We start from the raw sequence: 19,057 nt of genomic DNA, 5'->3' as shown, positions 1-19,057 counted from the left end.
GGAAGGAAGGTGCATGCGCAATAGTGTTTTGGGGTTTTCTGCACTTTTTAGGGGGTAGGAAACAAGAAACCAAGCTGGCTGAGAATTCACAAACCAGGAGGATTAAAATGAAGTTGGTCCTCTCTTTGGTGCTATAACAGCCTCTATTTTTCCTGGGAAAGGTTTTCACTAGATATTAAACCAAAAGAGAAAATGGCAGGCACTCACAAACAGGCTTGTAAAAGAACTGAGAACTTTACTAAGGCCACAAAGTAGATCAACGCATAGCCTTGCGCGTTTCGTGCCAATAGGCGCATAATCATAGACTAGCTATTGGAATATTGTTGGTAGGATTTACATCCATTTAATTGGGCACTAATGCTGTGGATCAGGCCTGGCTTACATTCAGCATTCCAATGTGACAGGTGTTCAGTTGGGTTAAGGTCAGGCCAGATAAGTTTAGCCATCTCAGTAAACCCATTCTGTACCAACCTTTTCTTTCTGCATGGGGCCATTATTGTGCTAAAATATGAAAAAAGCCTTCATTGCTGCCACAAAGTAGAAAGCGTAGAATTGTCAAGAATGTCATTGTATGCTGTAGCCTTAAGGTTTGATTTCATGGAAACAGGGGCCCACCATCTCTGACAGCTGGACGTCCTTTTCCCAAATCTCTGGCGGTGATCACCAACCAAAAGCATGAATAGTCGAAGTCAGGAAAAGACTGGCTTCAACTACTTCTAGACGCCAGACAGCTGGGAAGAGGAACTCAAGCAGACAGATGCTGCCAACCCTACTGCACTACTTTGGATTTTATTAAAATGTAGGTGGAAGGTCTCTTACAGCAGGCCCAAGTTATATTTATGGATATAATTAACAGAACACAGAGTAGTTTGCTTTTATTTGCACCTTACGCTCTGTCAGATAATGAGTGTGGCATCAAGGGACGTACATTTTGATTAAAGGGGTTGTTCACCTATAAATTAACTTGTAGTATGATGTAGAGAGTGATATTCTGAAACAATTTATTAGTTGTGGTTTTTGAGTTATTTAGCTTTTTATTCAGCAGCTCTCCAGTTTACAAATTTTGCAATCTGGTTGCTAGGGTCCAGTGACCCCCATTTGAAAGCTGGAGAGAGTCAGAAGAAGAAGAAGGCAAATCATTCAAGAACTCTACAAAAAGAAACAATGAAGGCCAATGGTAAAGTAGATTAGAATTAGCCATTCTGTAATGTACTAAAAGTTAACTTAAAGGTACACCAACCCTTTAATAAAACACAAATTGCTGTTAAAGGGGTTTTTCACCTTTGAGTTAACATTAAGTATGATGTAGAGAGTGATATTCTGAGACACTTTGCAATTGGTTGTCATTTTTTATTATTTAAGGTTTTTATTCAGCAGCTCTTCAATTTGCATTTTAAGCAATCTGCTAGATAGGGTCAAAATTACCCTAGCAACCATGCATTGATTTGAATAAGAGGCTGGAATCTGAATAGGAGAGGAGCTTACTAGAAAGATGAGAAATAACAAGTAGCAATAACAATACATTTGTAGCCTTACAGAGCATTTGCTTTTTAGATGGGGTCAGTGACGCCCATTTGAATGCTGGAAAGAGTCAGAACAAAAAAGGCAAATAATTCTAAAAAAAATTCTATAAAAAATAATGAAAAACAATTGAAAAGTTGCTTAAAACTGGCCATTCTATAACATACTAAAAGTTAACTTAAAGGGATCCTGTCATCGGAAAACATGTTTTTTTCAAAACGTATCCGTTAAAAGTGCTTCTCCAGCAGAATTATGCACTGAAATCCATTTCTCAAAAGAGCAAACAGATTTTTTTATATTCAATTTTGAAATCTGACATGGGGCTAGACATTTTGTTAATTTCCCAGCTGCCCCCAGTCATGTGACTTGTGCCTGCACTTTAGGAGAGAAATGCTTTCTGGCAGGCTGCTGTTTTTCCTTCTGAATGTAACTGAATGTGTCTCAGTGGGACATGGGTTTTTACTATTGAGTGTTGTTCTCAGATCTACCAGGCAGCTCTTATCTTGTGTTAGGGTTATCTTGTGCTATCTGGTTACCTTCCCATTGTTCTTTTGTTTGGCTGCTGGGGGGAAAAAGGGAGGGGTGATATCACTCCAACTTGCAGTACAGCAGTAAAGAGTGATTGAAGTTTATCAGTGCACAAGTCACATTACTTGGGGCAGCTGGGAAATTGACAATATGCCTAGCCCCATGTCAGATTTCAAAATTGAATATAAAAAAATCTGTTTGCTCTTTTGAGAAATGGATTTCAGTGCAGAATTCTGCTGGAGTAGCACTATTAACTGATTCATTTTGAAAAAAAAATTTTTCCCATGACAGTATCCCTTTAAAGGTGAACCACCCTTTTAAGGGCTGCTTCAATATTTATATGACCCTGAGCATATTCCGTGGTGTAAAACAATGCATGTGCATGTGTTCCCAAGGTGTCATGAAGGAGCAGAGTTTGCTCCATATCACCACTGGAATGCCAGAATTAATGAAGTTGGGCTCATTTTCCATCACGAATCCCCAAGGCAGCAGTGTATGTGATTTTCCTACAAGGAGCTTTATTAGGAAGCTGTTAGAGGCATCACGGCATCCATGTTACAGTTATTTCAGGCAGCGTTTGGCAGGGATCCTATTGTAAAGGGTGCTTCATATGTCATCTTACATGACGGCAAAGAACCAAGGCTTTATGGAAGGTCACTGTGGATATTTGCTGGGGCCCCATGCAAAGAAAAGATCTTTGGAAAAATAATGATAAACTATTGTATGTATTGTATTGTTATGTATTTGTTTTTATTCTAGATATGTCCAATTTGCTTCTGTTTAGTTTGAGTGACAGCTTCTATACCAAATTAGGAGCCATAAAGGACTGGATTTAGTTATTTGTAGGGGCACATGACCATACAAGTAATCTGAGGACCTGTATAAGTTAAGCAATACAATTTCACATATACTAAAAGCATCATGTGTCATTGTATTTAGGGTTTCTACCTGGCCTGTGTTGTACTGGAATGGCTGGTAAAAACGATGCTTAAAGGCCAATGCTATTATTAGGCAGTTATTATAAAAATAAAGGAAGGCTGGTATTTTTTTTCCAGAAAATGTGACAACCCTATTGTATTGTTACCTCTTTAATGCTCGGGTTTGGAGTAAATATTGATAAGGCCCCAGAGTCCTTTTGGGGGAACAACTCACTCCTCAGGTTCAAGAGTGTAACTACACAGCACTGCCAAGCACTTATATGCTAGGTTTTTGGCAAGGGGGATAAAGGACATGCTAGTGTTATATATTGAATATTGTCACTATTAAATTTAAACAGCCCATGTGTTAAAGGTGTAGTGCCACAGTATTCCTTTCAGCTGCATATCCACTATTTGAGAAGATCATCTAAAAGAAAAAAAGCTAATGAGCACCCAGATACTTAGAAAATAACAAAAGCCATATTATCATAGAGTAAAACACAACTAAATTCCCTTATTATCTTGGTTGTTTTATTACACTTATGATGGAGGTGATCAGTCTTTGAAACTATGGCATCTGGATCTGCCATATCAGGAGTCATACTGACATGGAAAATATAAAGTCCACTGAGAGCAAACTGACAGCTGTGTGCTTTATTGGAACCACAACCCATTCATCAAGTCAGTGTTTTCAAAACCTCTGGAAGATAAACTCATTGGTTGTTGGCAAAAATGCAGGGATGCTATGCTGGTACTGGGTACCACTGACTCATGACATGGGGTTGTTTCCCATGGCCAACAGTTTCCCTGTGCCACTTAAGATAGACCCCCTTGAGCGATTTAGATAATCTTACTCTGTCCTGGCCTTCCTTCTGCTGGTTGCAGGGCAAAGCACATGTGCAATTTGCCAACCCAGAGTTCAGGGTACCAGATGTACAGTGGTCTTGATCCAGAGACTGGTTCGGCCGGCCCAGACCCGCTCCTTCTTGATGCATTGCCTCTCTCCCTCCCTGGCTCTCTTCCCTGCCCCGACCTCCCTCCCTGGCTCTCTTCCCTACCCCGACCTCCCTCCCTGGCTCTCTTCCCTGCCCCGACCTCCTCCCTGGCCCTCTTCCCTGCCTTGACCTTCCTCCCTGGCTCTCTTCCCTACCCCGACCTCCCTCCCTGGCCCTCTTCCCTACCCCGACCTTCCTCTCTGGCCCACTTCCCTGCCCCGACCTCCCTCCCTGACCCTCTTCCCTGCCCAACCTCCCTCCCTGGCCCTCTTCCCTGCCCCGACCTCCCTCCCTGGCCCTCTTCCCTGCCCCGACCTGCCTCTCTGGCCCTCTTCCCTGCCCTGACCTCCCTCCCTGGCCCACTTCCCACATCTTTGACTGCAATGGGACTCAAATTTTTGTGGCATAGAGCAACAGCAGGCCAAATCTCAGTTTTTTAAAATGGAAATTCAGCTCTTCTAGTGCATTGGAACTACTGCCTCAGCAGACCCTAAAACATCCCTGAGGGCAATAATCCCTGTTTAAGGGATAGCATGCAGCTGCTAGGTGGTACTGGGATTTGTAGTCACCAGTAAAAGGGTAGCAAATAAAATTTGACTGGTTTAAGTTGCTTTTTTCTGGAGTAAAGGCCCCAGCTTTGCTGTATTGCCTCGGGACCCTCACCACACTGCACACAGCCACCATTTCAGTCAGGTCTGCACATAGATCCAAGTGATTTTGCGGTGTCTGCTGTTTGCGTGTGGTGAGAGTTCAGATGTGTAGAACTAATATATCTCTCCTCAACGGAAAGTCCCAGGGATTTACTCAGAAAGGTCACATTAAATCCAGGCTGGGAGCACGCGCATGCAAAATGACTTGTATAATCTAACGCTTAACTTTCAGCCGCAGGACTGGGAAAAAGGAAAGAAAACATACATTAATAAACTTTTGTTTCAGTAGAAAAAAGTGTAGAATCTTTTGGTTTCTGTTGGAGTAGCGCCATGCTGTTATACTAATAACTGTAATGTCTGGGGGTTGTGGTGAAACTGGGGCAGATAGATATGATAGGAGCTCCATGTAAATGGGATGTTATGGATACACAAACAATACCTGGTGAGTAAACAATGGCCTCTATGTCTAAAACTGGCCGATCAAAGCCTATGTATTATGCCCTCTGATTAGGCAGCCTGTCCAATGAATGGTCATATATTTCAGGTTTGAAAATCCATTAGGGCAAAGACTGCATCATTGTGGAATGAATATCTATAAGACCCCGTAGACACAGAACACACCGGCACAACATGGGTAATTCTAGCAGGTATAACCTTGCTCGTTTATTGCGGATGCAACGTTTCGGGGCGTGACCCCTTTCTCATGCTTGAGAAAGGGGTCACTCCCCGAAACGTTGCATCCGCAATAAACGAGCAAGGTTATACCTGCTAGAATTACCCATGTTGTGCCGGTGTGTTCTGTGTCTACGCTGTTTTTGAGGTTGCCCAATCCCTCTTACATCGAGCACCTGGGAGTCGTTTGAGTTTGGACGGCCAGGGTGTGCGAGTGTAAGTTTTTCTTTTTTGCAATTATCTATAAGACCCACCATATGATCTAGAATCCTGCATGGGCCGGACCCGGCAGACCCGTGGCTGACCCAGACACACAAACAGCAACCCGACCCGCAACCGCCACCCAATATATGCCTCTATTTATATCCAACCAGGCCCACACATAACTAACTTACTGTAAGACCTGGGGACCTGCAAAACCGGAAGTGACATCACACCAGAGCCTAATCAGATGGGTAAGGGGACAAATTGTGAGATAACCTCAGCGGAGGGTAAAAGGGATCAATCTCACACCTTAGCCAGGTACCCAGGCGATTTACCTGCGTAATACCCACACGATAAGGGAATCTGAACTTTTTTCCCAAAATTCAACCACTTTGTAGGTATTCGACTGGTACCCGACCTGATACAGGACTCTAGCGTGGTCGACTGCTTGGGTGGCCAGATCTAACAATGGTCTATCCATGTATGGCCAGCTTTAAGGAAATAAGTACTTTATTTTCTGATCATAATGTTATTTGGTGTCCCTTTGTATCTTTAGGCAATGTGTAATTGCTAGTAGAGCACAGAAACGCTGGTAAAACCTGGTTTGGAAGTGGGCAGGGTTTGAGTGAATATGGGTCCCAACTGGGTGTGGATTGTACAGCATCTAGGATGCAGAGATTTGTCTGTAATGACTTTAGGGATCTTGGATAAATATTATATATATTTATATTTACTTGTGAATAAAATATTTAGTTTGGCTAGTAATTTATTCTAAATATAAATATTTATATTTACTGTAACATGTGACGGCATTCATTTTCTTTTCTTAAAAACATTCTTCAGGTAAAAGTGTCGCAAGAAGCAGAAAAAGAAGATTCGGCGCCAAAGAAGAAAAGAAGAAAGAAGGTAATGAGATGAATGAAGAATAAGTCTGTTAGGGTGGATTTGATTTGTATTCTTAAAGAAAGAATTACTATCTGCTCAGGTTGTAGGGTATTTTCTGATAGTGATGCAAATAGTGGTGGTACCAATCTGTAGAAATAAAAGGCTGATATAGTTAAGTAAACATAATGAATGCAAGCAGCTTATTGGTTGCTACAGGTAAGTGTTATTTGTCAGAATTGATCCGATCTCTGCAAACTGATGCCAGCAATAGGCTTTGTTTTTTGGAAAAGCATTACAATACTTTGGGGAATGAGTTATAGCGTTAATATAATGTAAACATACTACTAATGCCTAAGCAATAAATCCTGCTGTCTGTCCTGTATTGTGTCCGTTTCGCAGAAGGGCAGGGTAAGTCTCAGATTGTAAACTGAATGCTCCTGGAATCCCCTTGTGAGGCCCAAGCTTTGCCTATAATGACTTATACAGAGGTACCAAAGTATCGAGCTGCTATTACCAAATTCACAAAGGAACTGTAAGAGAGGATGTAAGAAACATAGAGAAATATACAAATAAGACAGATGTTTACTCCTTCTCCTGTGTCCTATTTAAACTGGAAGCTTAATGGGACCACAGACCCAACTCCGCTCTGGAAGGAAAATCATTTATTTAATGGTCTTTCCAAGACTTTCTCCAGAGAATTACTTTTTTGCATATATAATGAGGACAAAGATTTGGCCAATTTGTTTGCAAGCCCACAGATTAGGGTTCTTCTACTCAAGAACCTCAAAACAACTTAAAGGGCACCTGGCTGAAGAGACAAGAAGGTAGTGGGCTACTGGGCTACTTAATTATGAAACTACTGGCTGTACTTCTGAAACCAAGTAGGTGGCTATTAGATCAGAGCTGTCTTCACGTTTGCTGGTTGGCTTGGCAATATCACATTACACCCTCAAGGTTCCACACAATTGAGGCTACTCTATATTAGACACCCAAACTATATGGTGAAGGAGGTCTGAAAGGGGTTGGTGCTGTGGCTACAATTTTGCTGTGTTCCAGAGATGAATGTATTGCAGTGGTCCCCAACCTTTTTCACCTGTGAGCCACATTCAAATGTAAAAAGAGTTGGGGAGCAACACAAACATGAAAAAGTCCCTTGGGGTGCCAAATAAGGGCTGTGATTGGCTATTTGGCTATGTTGACAGGCAGCCAACAAGGGGCTCTACTTGGCACTATACTTAGTTTTTATGCAATTAAAACTTGCTTTCAAGCTTGAAATTCTAAAATAAGCACCTGCTTTGAGGACCCTGAGAGCAACATCCAAGGGATTGGAGAGCAACATGTTGCTCGCGAGCTACTGGTTGGGGACAACTGATGTATTGTATCCCTGATAGTGGAGTGCAGGAATGCACCAGCACTAGTGTGCACAAAGTGATGAATAGAGCAGTGGTGGAAAATTTGCGGTCCTCGTATCTCCCATATGTTTCACTTTTGGTCTGCCCATTTACAAATGCAGGCGCAAAATGCACAATAATAGCATCGGTGATGTCAAATTCACTTGGTGGATGTTCATGGGCATAACCCTCCAGGACAGCCCTAAAAATTACTGCTAGGTACTTGCAGTTGTTAGTTCCTGGATCCCCCAGCATACATACAGTATGCACAGTGCACCCATTTAGGGAGATTTCCAGTAAAGGGTAGACAGCTGACCATACCATCACAAACAATCCATTAAGAACTACAGCTGGGGTGCAATGCATGAAAATAATTTAAACTGAAGTTTATACTAACCCTAATGCACTGAGAAATGCCATAACCACATGTGTTCCCTGTATGGGCCCTTAGCTCTCCAGCATGTGCAGAATTGATGAAGCATTTGTTATTGCCTGACCCAAGCTGCTCCGAATCACCTTTAAACAAACTGATGCCATATAGAACAAAATAATGTTATTCATTTTTATGCCTACATCTACTGTATATATATAAGTTGTGCTGTTTCCTCTTATTGTAGAAGACAATTTCTGATGTTCTTGCTCAACATGCTCCAACAGCAGGCACACCAGAGGATATGCAGAAGCTGGTGCTAGAGCACTTTGAAAACAAACGGTCTGTGATTGAACTGGAGGAACTACAGATACCAGGTAGGGGCAGCACTTTCATCTTACTTACTGTCTTAAAGGAGAAAGAAAGGTGTATCCCACTTGGGGGTGCCAAATGTTAGGTACCCCAAGTAAATGTATTGACTTACCTGAAACCCCGGGGACGGTGCTTCTATCAGCAGAAAACTGCACTGGCCTGTGGTTCTTCCAGCGTGCACCTCAGAGCGATCCTCTTCCAACTTCTTCTTTCTTCAAATTTCCCAGGGCAGACACATTCGGAGTAGAACGAAATAGTCAGCTTTTTTGTAAAAGTTCAACTTTTCACTCTAATGCAAATGTGCAGCCGCGAGAAGAAAGAAGAAGCCGGAAGAGGATCGCTCCGTGGTGCAATAACCTGGCCCGGTGCAGTTTTCTCTTGATAGGAGCACTGGCCCGGGGTTTCAGGTAAGTAAATACAATCACTTGGTGCCTAACATTTGTCACCCCCAAGTGGAATACGACTTTCCTTCTGCTTAAGAAATTATACAAATTCATATCATTTCAAAAAAAGGACTGTTCCTAAAGTCTCATGTCCCTACTTACTGGGCATTGTACAAGGAATGAAACACTCTCCATTGGGCGTGATCCAACTGTATGTCATTTAGTTCTCATGTTTCCAGAATAACTCTTTCTACAGGCTGAAAAACCACACAAAATGTAACAATCGCAGTGTTGGAAACCACATACATTTTTCTTTGCGGTGAAATCCCAGTATAAGCTGAGCTGTGTCTTTCGGCATTTGTTTGCTTGCACTCGGCATGAACCAAGAATGGGAACCTCCACACATTCATTTCATGCTCGATGTACTGCCTCTATCGACCCCTCTCCAGAAATATTCTCCCATACTTTTGTATTTACAGCTACAGTCTGCAAGAAAGATGCTTCTATTGTCTGTTTATTTCCACACTAAGGGGATCAGTGGGTTATATTCACAAAATAGGTTGTTGGTCGGAATGACATGACCTACTTTGCTTGGCAACATTTTATTATTTCAGCATTGAGTGGCCCTGGGCAGTTCTGCTGTGGGCATCAGTCAGATCCTATTTCTCAGGGTCAGACAGTGGACATTGTTTGCTATGAATAGAATTATAAATAATAGCCTTGTTTCCAGTCTCTTTTATATCTGATTATTCGGTTTCAGACGCACCAATGTTTGAGACACAAAAGATCTTTGGTAATCTACAAATGGCAGAGTCTGCTATATTTAATTTATATTTTACAGACAAGCCTCCCATATGTTAGCCATGTTACAATGAGTGACAAAGGGGCATTTTATATTATTTATGTTATTAAAGTTTTGTGGAAATCTGATGTTATATTGGATCATAAAGTCACAGTCCTATAATGGTCCAAGTAAAAGCTCCTTTACTTACTTGCTATGATTTCCCCCTTCAGCATACAGTACCTTTCAGTATATTCTTAAAGGGGTTGTTCACCTTCAAATTAACTTTTACTATAACGTAGAAAGTGAAATTCTAAGACAATTTGCAATTGGTTTTCACTTTTTATTATTTGTGGTTTTTGAGTTATTTAGCTTTTTATTCAGCAATCTGGTTGCTAGGGTCCAAATTACCTTAGGAACAATACATTGATATGAATAAGAGACTGGCATATAAATAGGACCTGAGTAGAAAGATGAGTAATAAAAAGCAGCTTAGGCTACCTTATAGAGCTTTTTGTTTTTTAGATGGGGTCAGTGACCCCCATTTGAAAGCTGGAAAGAGTCCGAAAAAGAAGGCAAATAATTAAAAAAGAAAAAATGAAGTCCTAGTTTTGTTACAATCGTTTCTGTGAAATTAATGTAACAATGTGTGCTGACAGCTGTGCCTAGAATTTGAATCTCTATATTGATATAATACAGCATTTCTCTATTAGACTGAATTGTCTATTTTGACTGAATTGATTTACACTGGTTTTCTTTATTCTAGATACGTGCTTTGTGAAAGAAAACGACCTTACACATACTCTGTCCTCGTACTTGAAAGAGAGTAAGTACTATATACCATATACTATATACCATATATAACATGAGCCAGATGCTCAGTGTGCTCACATATTTGCTATATTGAGCCATATCATGTCTGTATACAGGTACAAGACCTGTTATCCAGAATGCCTGGGACCAGGGGTTTTCCGGATAACGGATCTTTCCATAATTTGGATCTACATACTTTAAGTCTTCTAGAAAATCATGTAAACTGCAACCCGCATATTTACCCACTTTGATCCGCTACCCGATCCGGACCTGCAACTGCCTAATCCGCAACCTGACCCGCAACCCAGAATGCTCGGGACCAGGGATTTTCCGGATAATGTATCTTTCCATAATTTGGATATACATACCTTAAGTCTTCTAGAAAATCATGTAAACATTATATAACCCCAACAAGGCTGGTTTTGCATCCAATAAGGATTAATTATATCTTAGTTAAGATCAAGTACAAGCTACTGTTTTATTATTACAGAGAAAAAGGAAATAGTTTTTTTTTAAATTTTGATTATTTGAATAAAATGGAGTCCATGGGAGACGGCCATTCGGTAGTTCGTAGCATTCTGGATTATTTGAATAAAATGGAGTCCATGGGAGACGGCTATTTAGTAATTCGGAGCATTCTGGATAACGGGTTTCTTGATAACGGATCCCATACCTGTACCTTCTCTGTGCCATCGTGTTAGTGCCATAGGTCCTATAGAAGCCAACTGCCAGTTCCTTAGTGTAGAGTCCTGCACAGAACCAATTTCTAAGACCCAGACCCTCAACCCGAACTGCAAACCACATATTTACCCACTTTGATCCACTACCTGACCCGGACCCGCAACAGCCTAATCCGCAACCCGCCGACCACCATCAAACAGGAAGTGTCGTTGCTGCAAACCGGACGTGACATCATCAAAAGTGGGCGGGCAGAAACAAGTTTTGTAAAACTTTAAAAGAAGTAAAATATGGACAATAGTACATTTAGATGAGACCCGCATCTATACCCGCACCTGAAAATCCTCCCCTCATTCCGCAGTAGAGTTGCCATCTAGGCCGGTATTTTACCGGCCTGGCCGGTAAAAATTATGGATGATCCCAATGTTATTAATAGGGAAAAAAGATAAATATATAGGAAAGCCAGTATTTTGTTCCAGAAAAGGTAGCAACCCTATTCAGCAGGGTGCCCGCTTTTTTTTTTTTTTTTACGGGTAACCCACAGGTACCCGACTCGCTACAGGACTCTAACTTAGTGAAGAGGGGACCAACCCCCCTCTCAGAGAATCTGGCTTTTGTTTGTTTTATCATATATTTAAGTGATATATTAGAAACTGCATCAGAATATTAGAGCTGAAAGCACATTACACGGCCCCAGAGTAGGTACATTGATATATTGATATTTCCTTTGTATTTGTCTGTTCAGAATTATAAGTGGTGAATGCAACTCCTTGCCTAACCCTCCACTCTCCACTGTCGGACAGCAGCCTTTCTTATGACAACCCTCAGCCCTCCTATTGTGTTATAATCTCCTTTCACATAGCAGCAGGTTTTATGTGTTGTACAACGCATAATGGACCACATCCATCAGCAATTAAGTGCTTTCCTACTAGTTGCTTGGAAATGCCCCATACAGTAAGAAATATGAGCAAAGAGACTTCCAATTATAGAGATAAAAATAGAGAAACCTGCAGATTCCATTACACAAGTGTTCATAGGTCCCATATAAAAGAAAAAAACTGCTGGCGAGCAGTGTGCCCAGAAACAGTTTAATTTTGTCTGATAAACCCTCGTTGCAGTTGGTCGGCTGGGACGGTATTTGATTTCTTTTATATTGCAAATTCCAACTATGTAGATGAGGCAGGTCTGCTTGCTTCATGCTTTGTTTCTAGTACAGGTATAGGATCCGTTATCAGGAATCCCATTATCCAGAAAGCTCTGAATTACAGAAAGGTTGTTTCCTATAGACTCCATTTTATCCAAATAATTAAAAAAAATTTAAATGATCTCCTTTTTCTCTCTAATAATAAAACAGTAGCTTGTACTTGATTCCCACTAAGATATAATTAATCCTTATTGGAAGCAAAACCAGCCTATTGGGTTTATTTAATGTTTACATGATTTTCTAGTAGACTGAGGTATGAAGTTCCAAATTACGGAAAGATCCATTATGCAGAAAACCCCAGGTCCCGAACATTCTGGGTCTAACAGGTCTCATACCTGTAGTCACAAGAGAAAACACAAAACTAACATTCATTTTTTTTCCAGTCTGTCCCAAATGGTCAAAACTGTCCAAGAACCACAAGGAGAAGAAGTCTGTCCTGCTGTTGGTTGTCTGCAGCTCAGCCCACCGTACTCTGGAGCTTATTAAGTATATATATTTGTGATCTCTGCCCAAGCTTTTACCCTGTATTTAGTATTACTGGCACCTTTCAGCTGTCTCTTGCTTTGTCTTCTTCTAATCAATGATGCCTAGTCAACCAAGTCCTGAATGTTTCTAGATGCAGGAATCTCTGTTCATATGCGCCATGTTTTATTATTGTCTGTAGGGCAATATTTTTTTATATGCTTGACATAATTCCTTGTTAACATGTCTTTTTTCTTGTTTCAGGTTGATAAATGCATTCAAAGCTGACACAAAGGTGATGAAGTTGTTTGCAAAGCACATAAAGGTATGAAGGATTTAGGAACAGTTCATTTTCTCTGACAACCCATCCCAGTTGTATTTTATCTCTGTGGCTTTCTATGTCCTTATCATTAACAAGAGGGGTATTGTTATATAGTGAATAAAGTACACACTATTGTCAAATATAAGGATATTATATGTCACCTTGGAGTTCCATGACCATATAAAAACACGAGGCCTAAGGCCAAGTGTTTTTATACAGGTCATGGAACTCCGAGGTGACTTCAAATATCCTCATATTTTCCAACAAGGGATACTTTATTTATTATAATACACAAAGTTTTAGTGAGTCATGTGACAAAGATGACATCACTACTCACCGTTTATAACTGATGACATCACTGCTCACCGTTTATAACTGATGACATCACTAGTCACCGTTTATAAGGATATAATTTACAGCAGGGATCCCCAACCTTTTGAACCCATGAGCAACATTCAGAAGTAAAAGGAGTTGGGGAGCAACACTACCATGAAAAATGTTCTTGGGGTGCCAAATAAGTGCTGTGATTGTCCATTTAGTAGCCCCTATGTGGATTGTCAACAGACATTGAGACTCTGTATGGCAGTGAACCTAGTTCTTATGCAACCAAAAGTTTCCTCCAAGCCTGGAATTCAAAAATAAGCACCTTCTTTGAGGCCACTGGGAGCAACATCCAAGGGGTTGGAGAGCAACATGTTGCTCACGAGCTACTGGTTGGGGACCACTGATTTACAGGATATTCATGGCTCTTGTGTATTATACTTATATAATTTCAGTAGGGACTTAACTCTTAGGCCTATCACAAATGGGGCATTGATGACCATGCAGAGAATAACGGTGTTCAAAATACCCAAAATCTCCTGCTTCAGCTTTTCTTTTAATCAAAGTATGCAAAAGTCTCCATCAGGACAGGGTGTGCTCTTGGTGGAATTAGGAGTGGCCTGGGTGGAAAGGATGGGCAGAAAAATCACCCATCATATGGAAAAGTTAACATCATTGCACTCTGCTGTTTAAAGTGGTGGCAGACAATATCATAAGCTTTATCTGTCACTATTCTACATTTCAGCATTTGCCATAGACTAGAACATCGGGACCTGGTGTTTTCCACATAAGAGATCTTTCCATAATTTGGATCTCTATACCTTAAGTCTGCTAAAAATCATTTAAACATTACTTAAACCCAATTGGATTGTTTTGCCTCCAATAAGGATTAATAATATCTTAGTTGGGATCAAGTACAAGCTACTGTTTTATTATTACAGAGAAAAAGGAAATCATTTTTAAAAATTAGAATTATTTGATTAAAATGGAGTCTATGGCCTTTCTGTAATTCTAAGCTTTCTGCATAATGGGTTTCTGGATAATGGACATGGCATTGTGTCATTATAGTAAAGCAGGGAATAATGTCACTTTGGGAGTTCTTTATCAAAGGTTGAGTTTGTGAGGATTTTTCTACCTCGAATAAACTCACAACTCGAATGTTTGCTTATTTATGAAAAAACTTGAATGAATGAAATCGGGGGGGAAAACTTGAATACTCGAAAGTGATCGAGTTATCGGCAAAATGATCGAGTTGTCGATGCAAACCACAGAAAAAATAACCAAAAACATCTTCAAATGGTTCAAGGGACCTCTGCTATTGACTTCTACATGACCTCGACAGGTTTTAGCTGGAGTATTTTTAGATTCAAGCTTTTTCCGCTTTTTTTATCCCAAAAATTTGAGTTTTTACTGAAACACAACTCTAACTTTGATAAATAACCCCGTTTGTGTTGCTGTTACATTTGCTCTCTTCTCAGTCCTTTTTTTCAATAGCACCAAGTTTATTCTCAGGGCAATAAATAAATACCCCCACTGTCTCTGGAGTAATTAGATAAATATGTCCTAGTTATGGGCTGATCTATGAACTGGATAAGAGGAAAGGCCAGACGTTGCTTGTTTGGCCGTGTAATGTTTCATTGCAGCAAATTAATTACGGTTTATTTTAACTGAGCAAGTGTAGCTAATAAATAAAAAGAGAACTCTGCTTATTAAAAGCCACTCAAGGGAGTAAATACATTGAGGAGAGGGAATAGTTCATGAGGTTAGCCAAAATCCAACCTTTAATTTATGTATCAAACTCTCTTTTTATGGCAAAACAAGCATGATGATATCCCAGCATATGCCAATAGATGGGGGGATAACGACGATGGGTGTTCTAGTTTAGCAAAATCAGGAAAGACAAACAATTGAGATGCCTTCAAGCAGACTGTCTCCAAATTCAACATGAAAACTTCACAGTGAGGAACGTGGCTAAAAGGGAACAAGAGTTTAGCGCAGGGTTTGTTATTCAATGAAATGTCCCGTCTTTGTGAGTGTCTGAATACAATCTGTGTGTGTGAATGTGTATGTATATCCGTATAAAGTATACTTACTCACATATATACACATATTCAAGAGCACGTCTCAGTTTAGGATATTAAAATGACAATTTGTTTGTTGTTGCCTAGATAAAAGATCAAATAAATCTTCTGGAAAAAAATGTTACACATATTGGCATAGGAACGCCAGGAAGGATTAAGGCTTTGATAGATCAAGGTAAGCAAAGTTACCGTTCATTATACATTTTACAAGTACAAAATATATACTAAAAATATATCCTAGCTTCTATACTTACAAGATCCCCAGCCAGTTCCAGGCTTCATGAGTGTGGCCTCTCAACATCACAACCCGACCCTCAACTTCATGACTCCCAACCACTTAATGGCACAACCCTGGCCTTTTAACACCACAACTTGCCCCCTTATGGACGCACCCCCAGACCGGCCGGTATAGTTCAACAAAAAATGTGGCAAACCTAGCTATGGGGATTAATAAGGAAGTTGAAGCCAGACAGCCTATACATAATGGAGTCTTATTCGAGCAGCAAACACTCAGACACTGCAAAAGCTAGGAGAAACAAAGCAAGAACAAAATAATAAATAGCCATTCACTTTTTTATGTTCTCTTTAGGGTGGTGACACACACTAAGATTCTGGGGAGATTAGTTGCCCAGCGACAAATTGCCTCTTCGGGCGACTAATCTCCCCTAAATTCCTTCCTGCCAGCTAGAATATAAATCGATGGTGGGATGGCACTCGCGAGGAAACTTCGGGGACTTCGGAAAAGGAATCGCTCCAAGTGCCATCCTGCCGACGATTGTAACCGGCAGGAAGGCATTTAGGCCAGAATTCTACAGGCGGCTTCCCTGCGATTCCGGCGGATTCAATAGCAATGTTGCATACAAATGTCGGATGTTGTCACAGCATTCATCCCACACAACGCGACTGTCGGATGCAGAGGCTACATGCTGCGTCTGCATCCAACAGTCGTGTCGGATGAACCCTGCGACAACATCCGATATTTGTATGCGACATTGCTATTGCTTACCCAACTGGTTTTAAATTACTGGAATATTCGTAAATTGAAATACAGCACTGTCTGTTTATAGTTGACCAAAGTAGCTGTTTTCCAGCGAAGCCTTAAATACATTTTGGGATTTTTCTAAATCACTTGCACATTGCAAATAATACAGTTTAATACATGTGACCGTGACAAATAATCACATCCCAAATTACAAAACGTGCAACGTTTTAACATGTTTTAAAGAAAACAAAATGAAAGTGCAGCTTGGTGATAAATGCCCCCACTGTTGTTCTAACCTCCAGCCCTGTCTTTGCCTTCATTTCATCAATTACCTTTAATATCATTTTAATGGGTACTTAATGTGTACTTAATTGTTTCCATCTGATTAATTTAGTGCTGGCAGCCCTATAGCAGCGTTTGTGCCACCACAACTTCCACAGAACTCATCTAAAAATATTCCACCGGTAAATTTCCCAGAAATATGATTTATTCTTGAAGAGAACCTAAAGCGTTGTATTAACTCCTCTTATGGCACAGACACTGATTTTTTTTCAAGTTGATGATAGTATCCCTTTATTTGTACATTAGTTTAAAAGTGATATTCCCCTGTTTCCCACTTGTTTTTCCCACAGATGGATTAAGCTTGGAATCCATGAAATACCTGGTGTTTGACTGGAACTGGAGAGATCAGAAATTGAGGCGGATGATGGATATTCCAGAGGTAGGCTGGTGGGATTTTTTTTGGCCAGAAATATTCTGTAGAACTGTATGGTCAGTATACTGTATGTAATAATTCCATTGGTAAGGGTTATAGGAAACATACATGGTCCACACCTATGTCTCATCCTGAGGTATTATCACCCCGGTGGGATAAGGGGTTGTTTACCTGTGAGTTAACATTTAGTATGTTGTAGAGCAGGGGTCCCCAACCTTTTTCACTCGTGAACAACATTCAGATGTAAAAAGAGTTGAGGAGCAACACAAGCATGAAAAATGTTCCTGGTGTTGCAAAATAAGGGCTGTGATTGGCTATTGGTAGCCCCTATGTGGACTGGCAGCCTACAGGAGGCTCTGTTTGGCCTCCAAGACTTTAATTCAAAAATAATCACCTGCTTTGAGGCCACTGGGAGCAACATCCAAGGGGTTGGTGAGCAACATGCTGCTCATGAGCTACTGGTTGGGGATCACTGTTGTAGAGTGATATTCTGAGACAATTTGCAATTGTTTTTATTATTTGTGGCTTTAGCTTTTTATTCAGCAGCTCTCCAGTTCACAATCTCAGCAATCTGGTTGCTAGGTTCCAAATTACCCTAGCAACCATGCACTGATTTGAATAAGAAACTGGGATATGAATAGGAGAGTCCTGAATGGAATAGGACCGCAATTGAAAACTACAAAGAGTCAGAAAAAAAAGTCAAATAATTAAAAACTATAAAAAAAAGAAAAAAGGAAGGCCAATTGAAACATTGATTAGTATTAACATTTAACATAGTCCTGTTCGCAACCCCCCTCCGCAGCCGCAAGCTTGCACAGGCGCAAGTGCGTCAACTAGAAGAAGAAGAGGAAAAAGTGGTGAGGAGGCGGATTCAAACGTTATAGAAGAAGCAGACCCTGTAGTCCAGGCACCCTTTTCCCTGGGGCCCACCTTTCCCATGGGGTCTGTTTCCTATATAATATGGTTACACCACTGGGTGGAACCAAATTATACATCAGTTCTATCAGTCTGTTGCTCTCCAGTTACAAGCAGAATGGTCCACTTCTCATGAGCTCTTATTTCATGGCCTTGTATCCGGAGCAGCCTGCCCCAGCCCTAATGGTTCTGCTCCAAAAAACACAAGGTATTCCCAGCCTCTGTGTATTTTCATTTCAAAGGTGTCTGTGCTTAATATTAAGTGTCACTATAAACCATGAAGGAAAACTGCTGAGAGCACCCTGTAATGATTGTTGTTGTGTGTTTTAATACAGGTGAAGAAAGAAACGTTGGAACTCTTGGACAGCGGCCTTATCCGTGCGAGTAGAGCAGGGACTCTGAAGATTGGCCTCTTTTAAATAAAGACGTTTCCTTTGCCTCCATGTTTCATTTTAGATGATGTGTTTTCCAACGGAGAAATGTGTCCCCAATCTGCATATTAATCTTTATCCCTCATTCGTGTGTAATAAAGTTTTATCTCAAATAACCTGTCTGTGTCACAAATATGTGTCAGTATCACAGGGATGGATTTAGGGTAGGTACAAGGACAGTTAGGTATTTACTCTATGTACTGTTGTTGCCCTGTAGCCTTCAGCATTCCACTGACAACCAATGGCTGTGATTTGCCCCTTTCCAGCTGGACTACAGCTCCCAGAATCCTCTATAATGCCTGTTGTGTACACTAGTGGGTGTACAGATCTGCAGTACACTAACAAGTGGAGGGTCCCCATTTTGATAACCCAATTTTAACTGTAACTCTAAATGCATTATTGGATATTGCAAAGGGTCTGTAGATGTTCTTGGGCAAGGTCAACATCAGACTGTAACTTATTTA

The 19,057-nt window shown here is 40.7% G+C and overlaps 1 protein-coding gene across 3 annotated transcripts in view; it reads left to right on the top strand.

The window, feature by feature from the left end:
- Positions 1–18,709, top strand: part of cmss1.L (cms1 ribosomal small subunit homolog L homeolog) — a 220,009-nt gene extending 201,300 nt beyond the window's left edge. For all 3 annotated transcript variants that reach the window (XM_018245186.2, NM_001094082.1, XM_041581036.1), the window contains 8 exons: positions 6,331–6,393; positions 8,381–8,510; positions 10,436–10,495; positions 12,748–12,850; positions 13,091–13,151; positions 15,638–15,725; positions 17,165–17,253; positions 18,498–18,709. In XM_018245186.2, coding sequence (XP_018100675.1) covers positions 6,331–6,393; positions 8,381–8,510; positions 10,436–10,495; positions 12,748–12,850; positions 13,091–13,151; positions 15,638–15,725; positions 17,165–17,253; positions 18,498–18,581 — 678 coding nt within the window. In that variant the 3' untranslated portion in view covers positions 18,582–18,709. The remainder of the gene's footprint in view (positions 1–6,330; positions 6,394–8,380; positions 8,511–10,435; positions 10,496–12,747; positions 12,851–13,090; positions 13,152–15,637; positions 15,726–17,164; positions 17,254–18,497) is intronic.
- The last annotated feature ends 348 nt before the right edge of the window (positions 18,710–19,057 follow it).

Source organism: Xenopus laevis, chromosome 2L (genome assembly GCF_017654675.1).
Source record: "Xenopus laevis strain J_2021 chromosome 2L, Xenopus_laevis_v10.1, whole genome shotgun sequence".
In the NCBI taxonomy this organism is placed as follows: domain Eukaryota; kingdom Metazoa; phylum Chordata; class Amphibia; order Anura; family Pipidae; genus Xenopus; species Xenopus laevis.
Note: the sequence above shows the minus strand (reverse complement) of the source record. Positions and strands in the feature narration are given on the sequence as shown.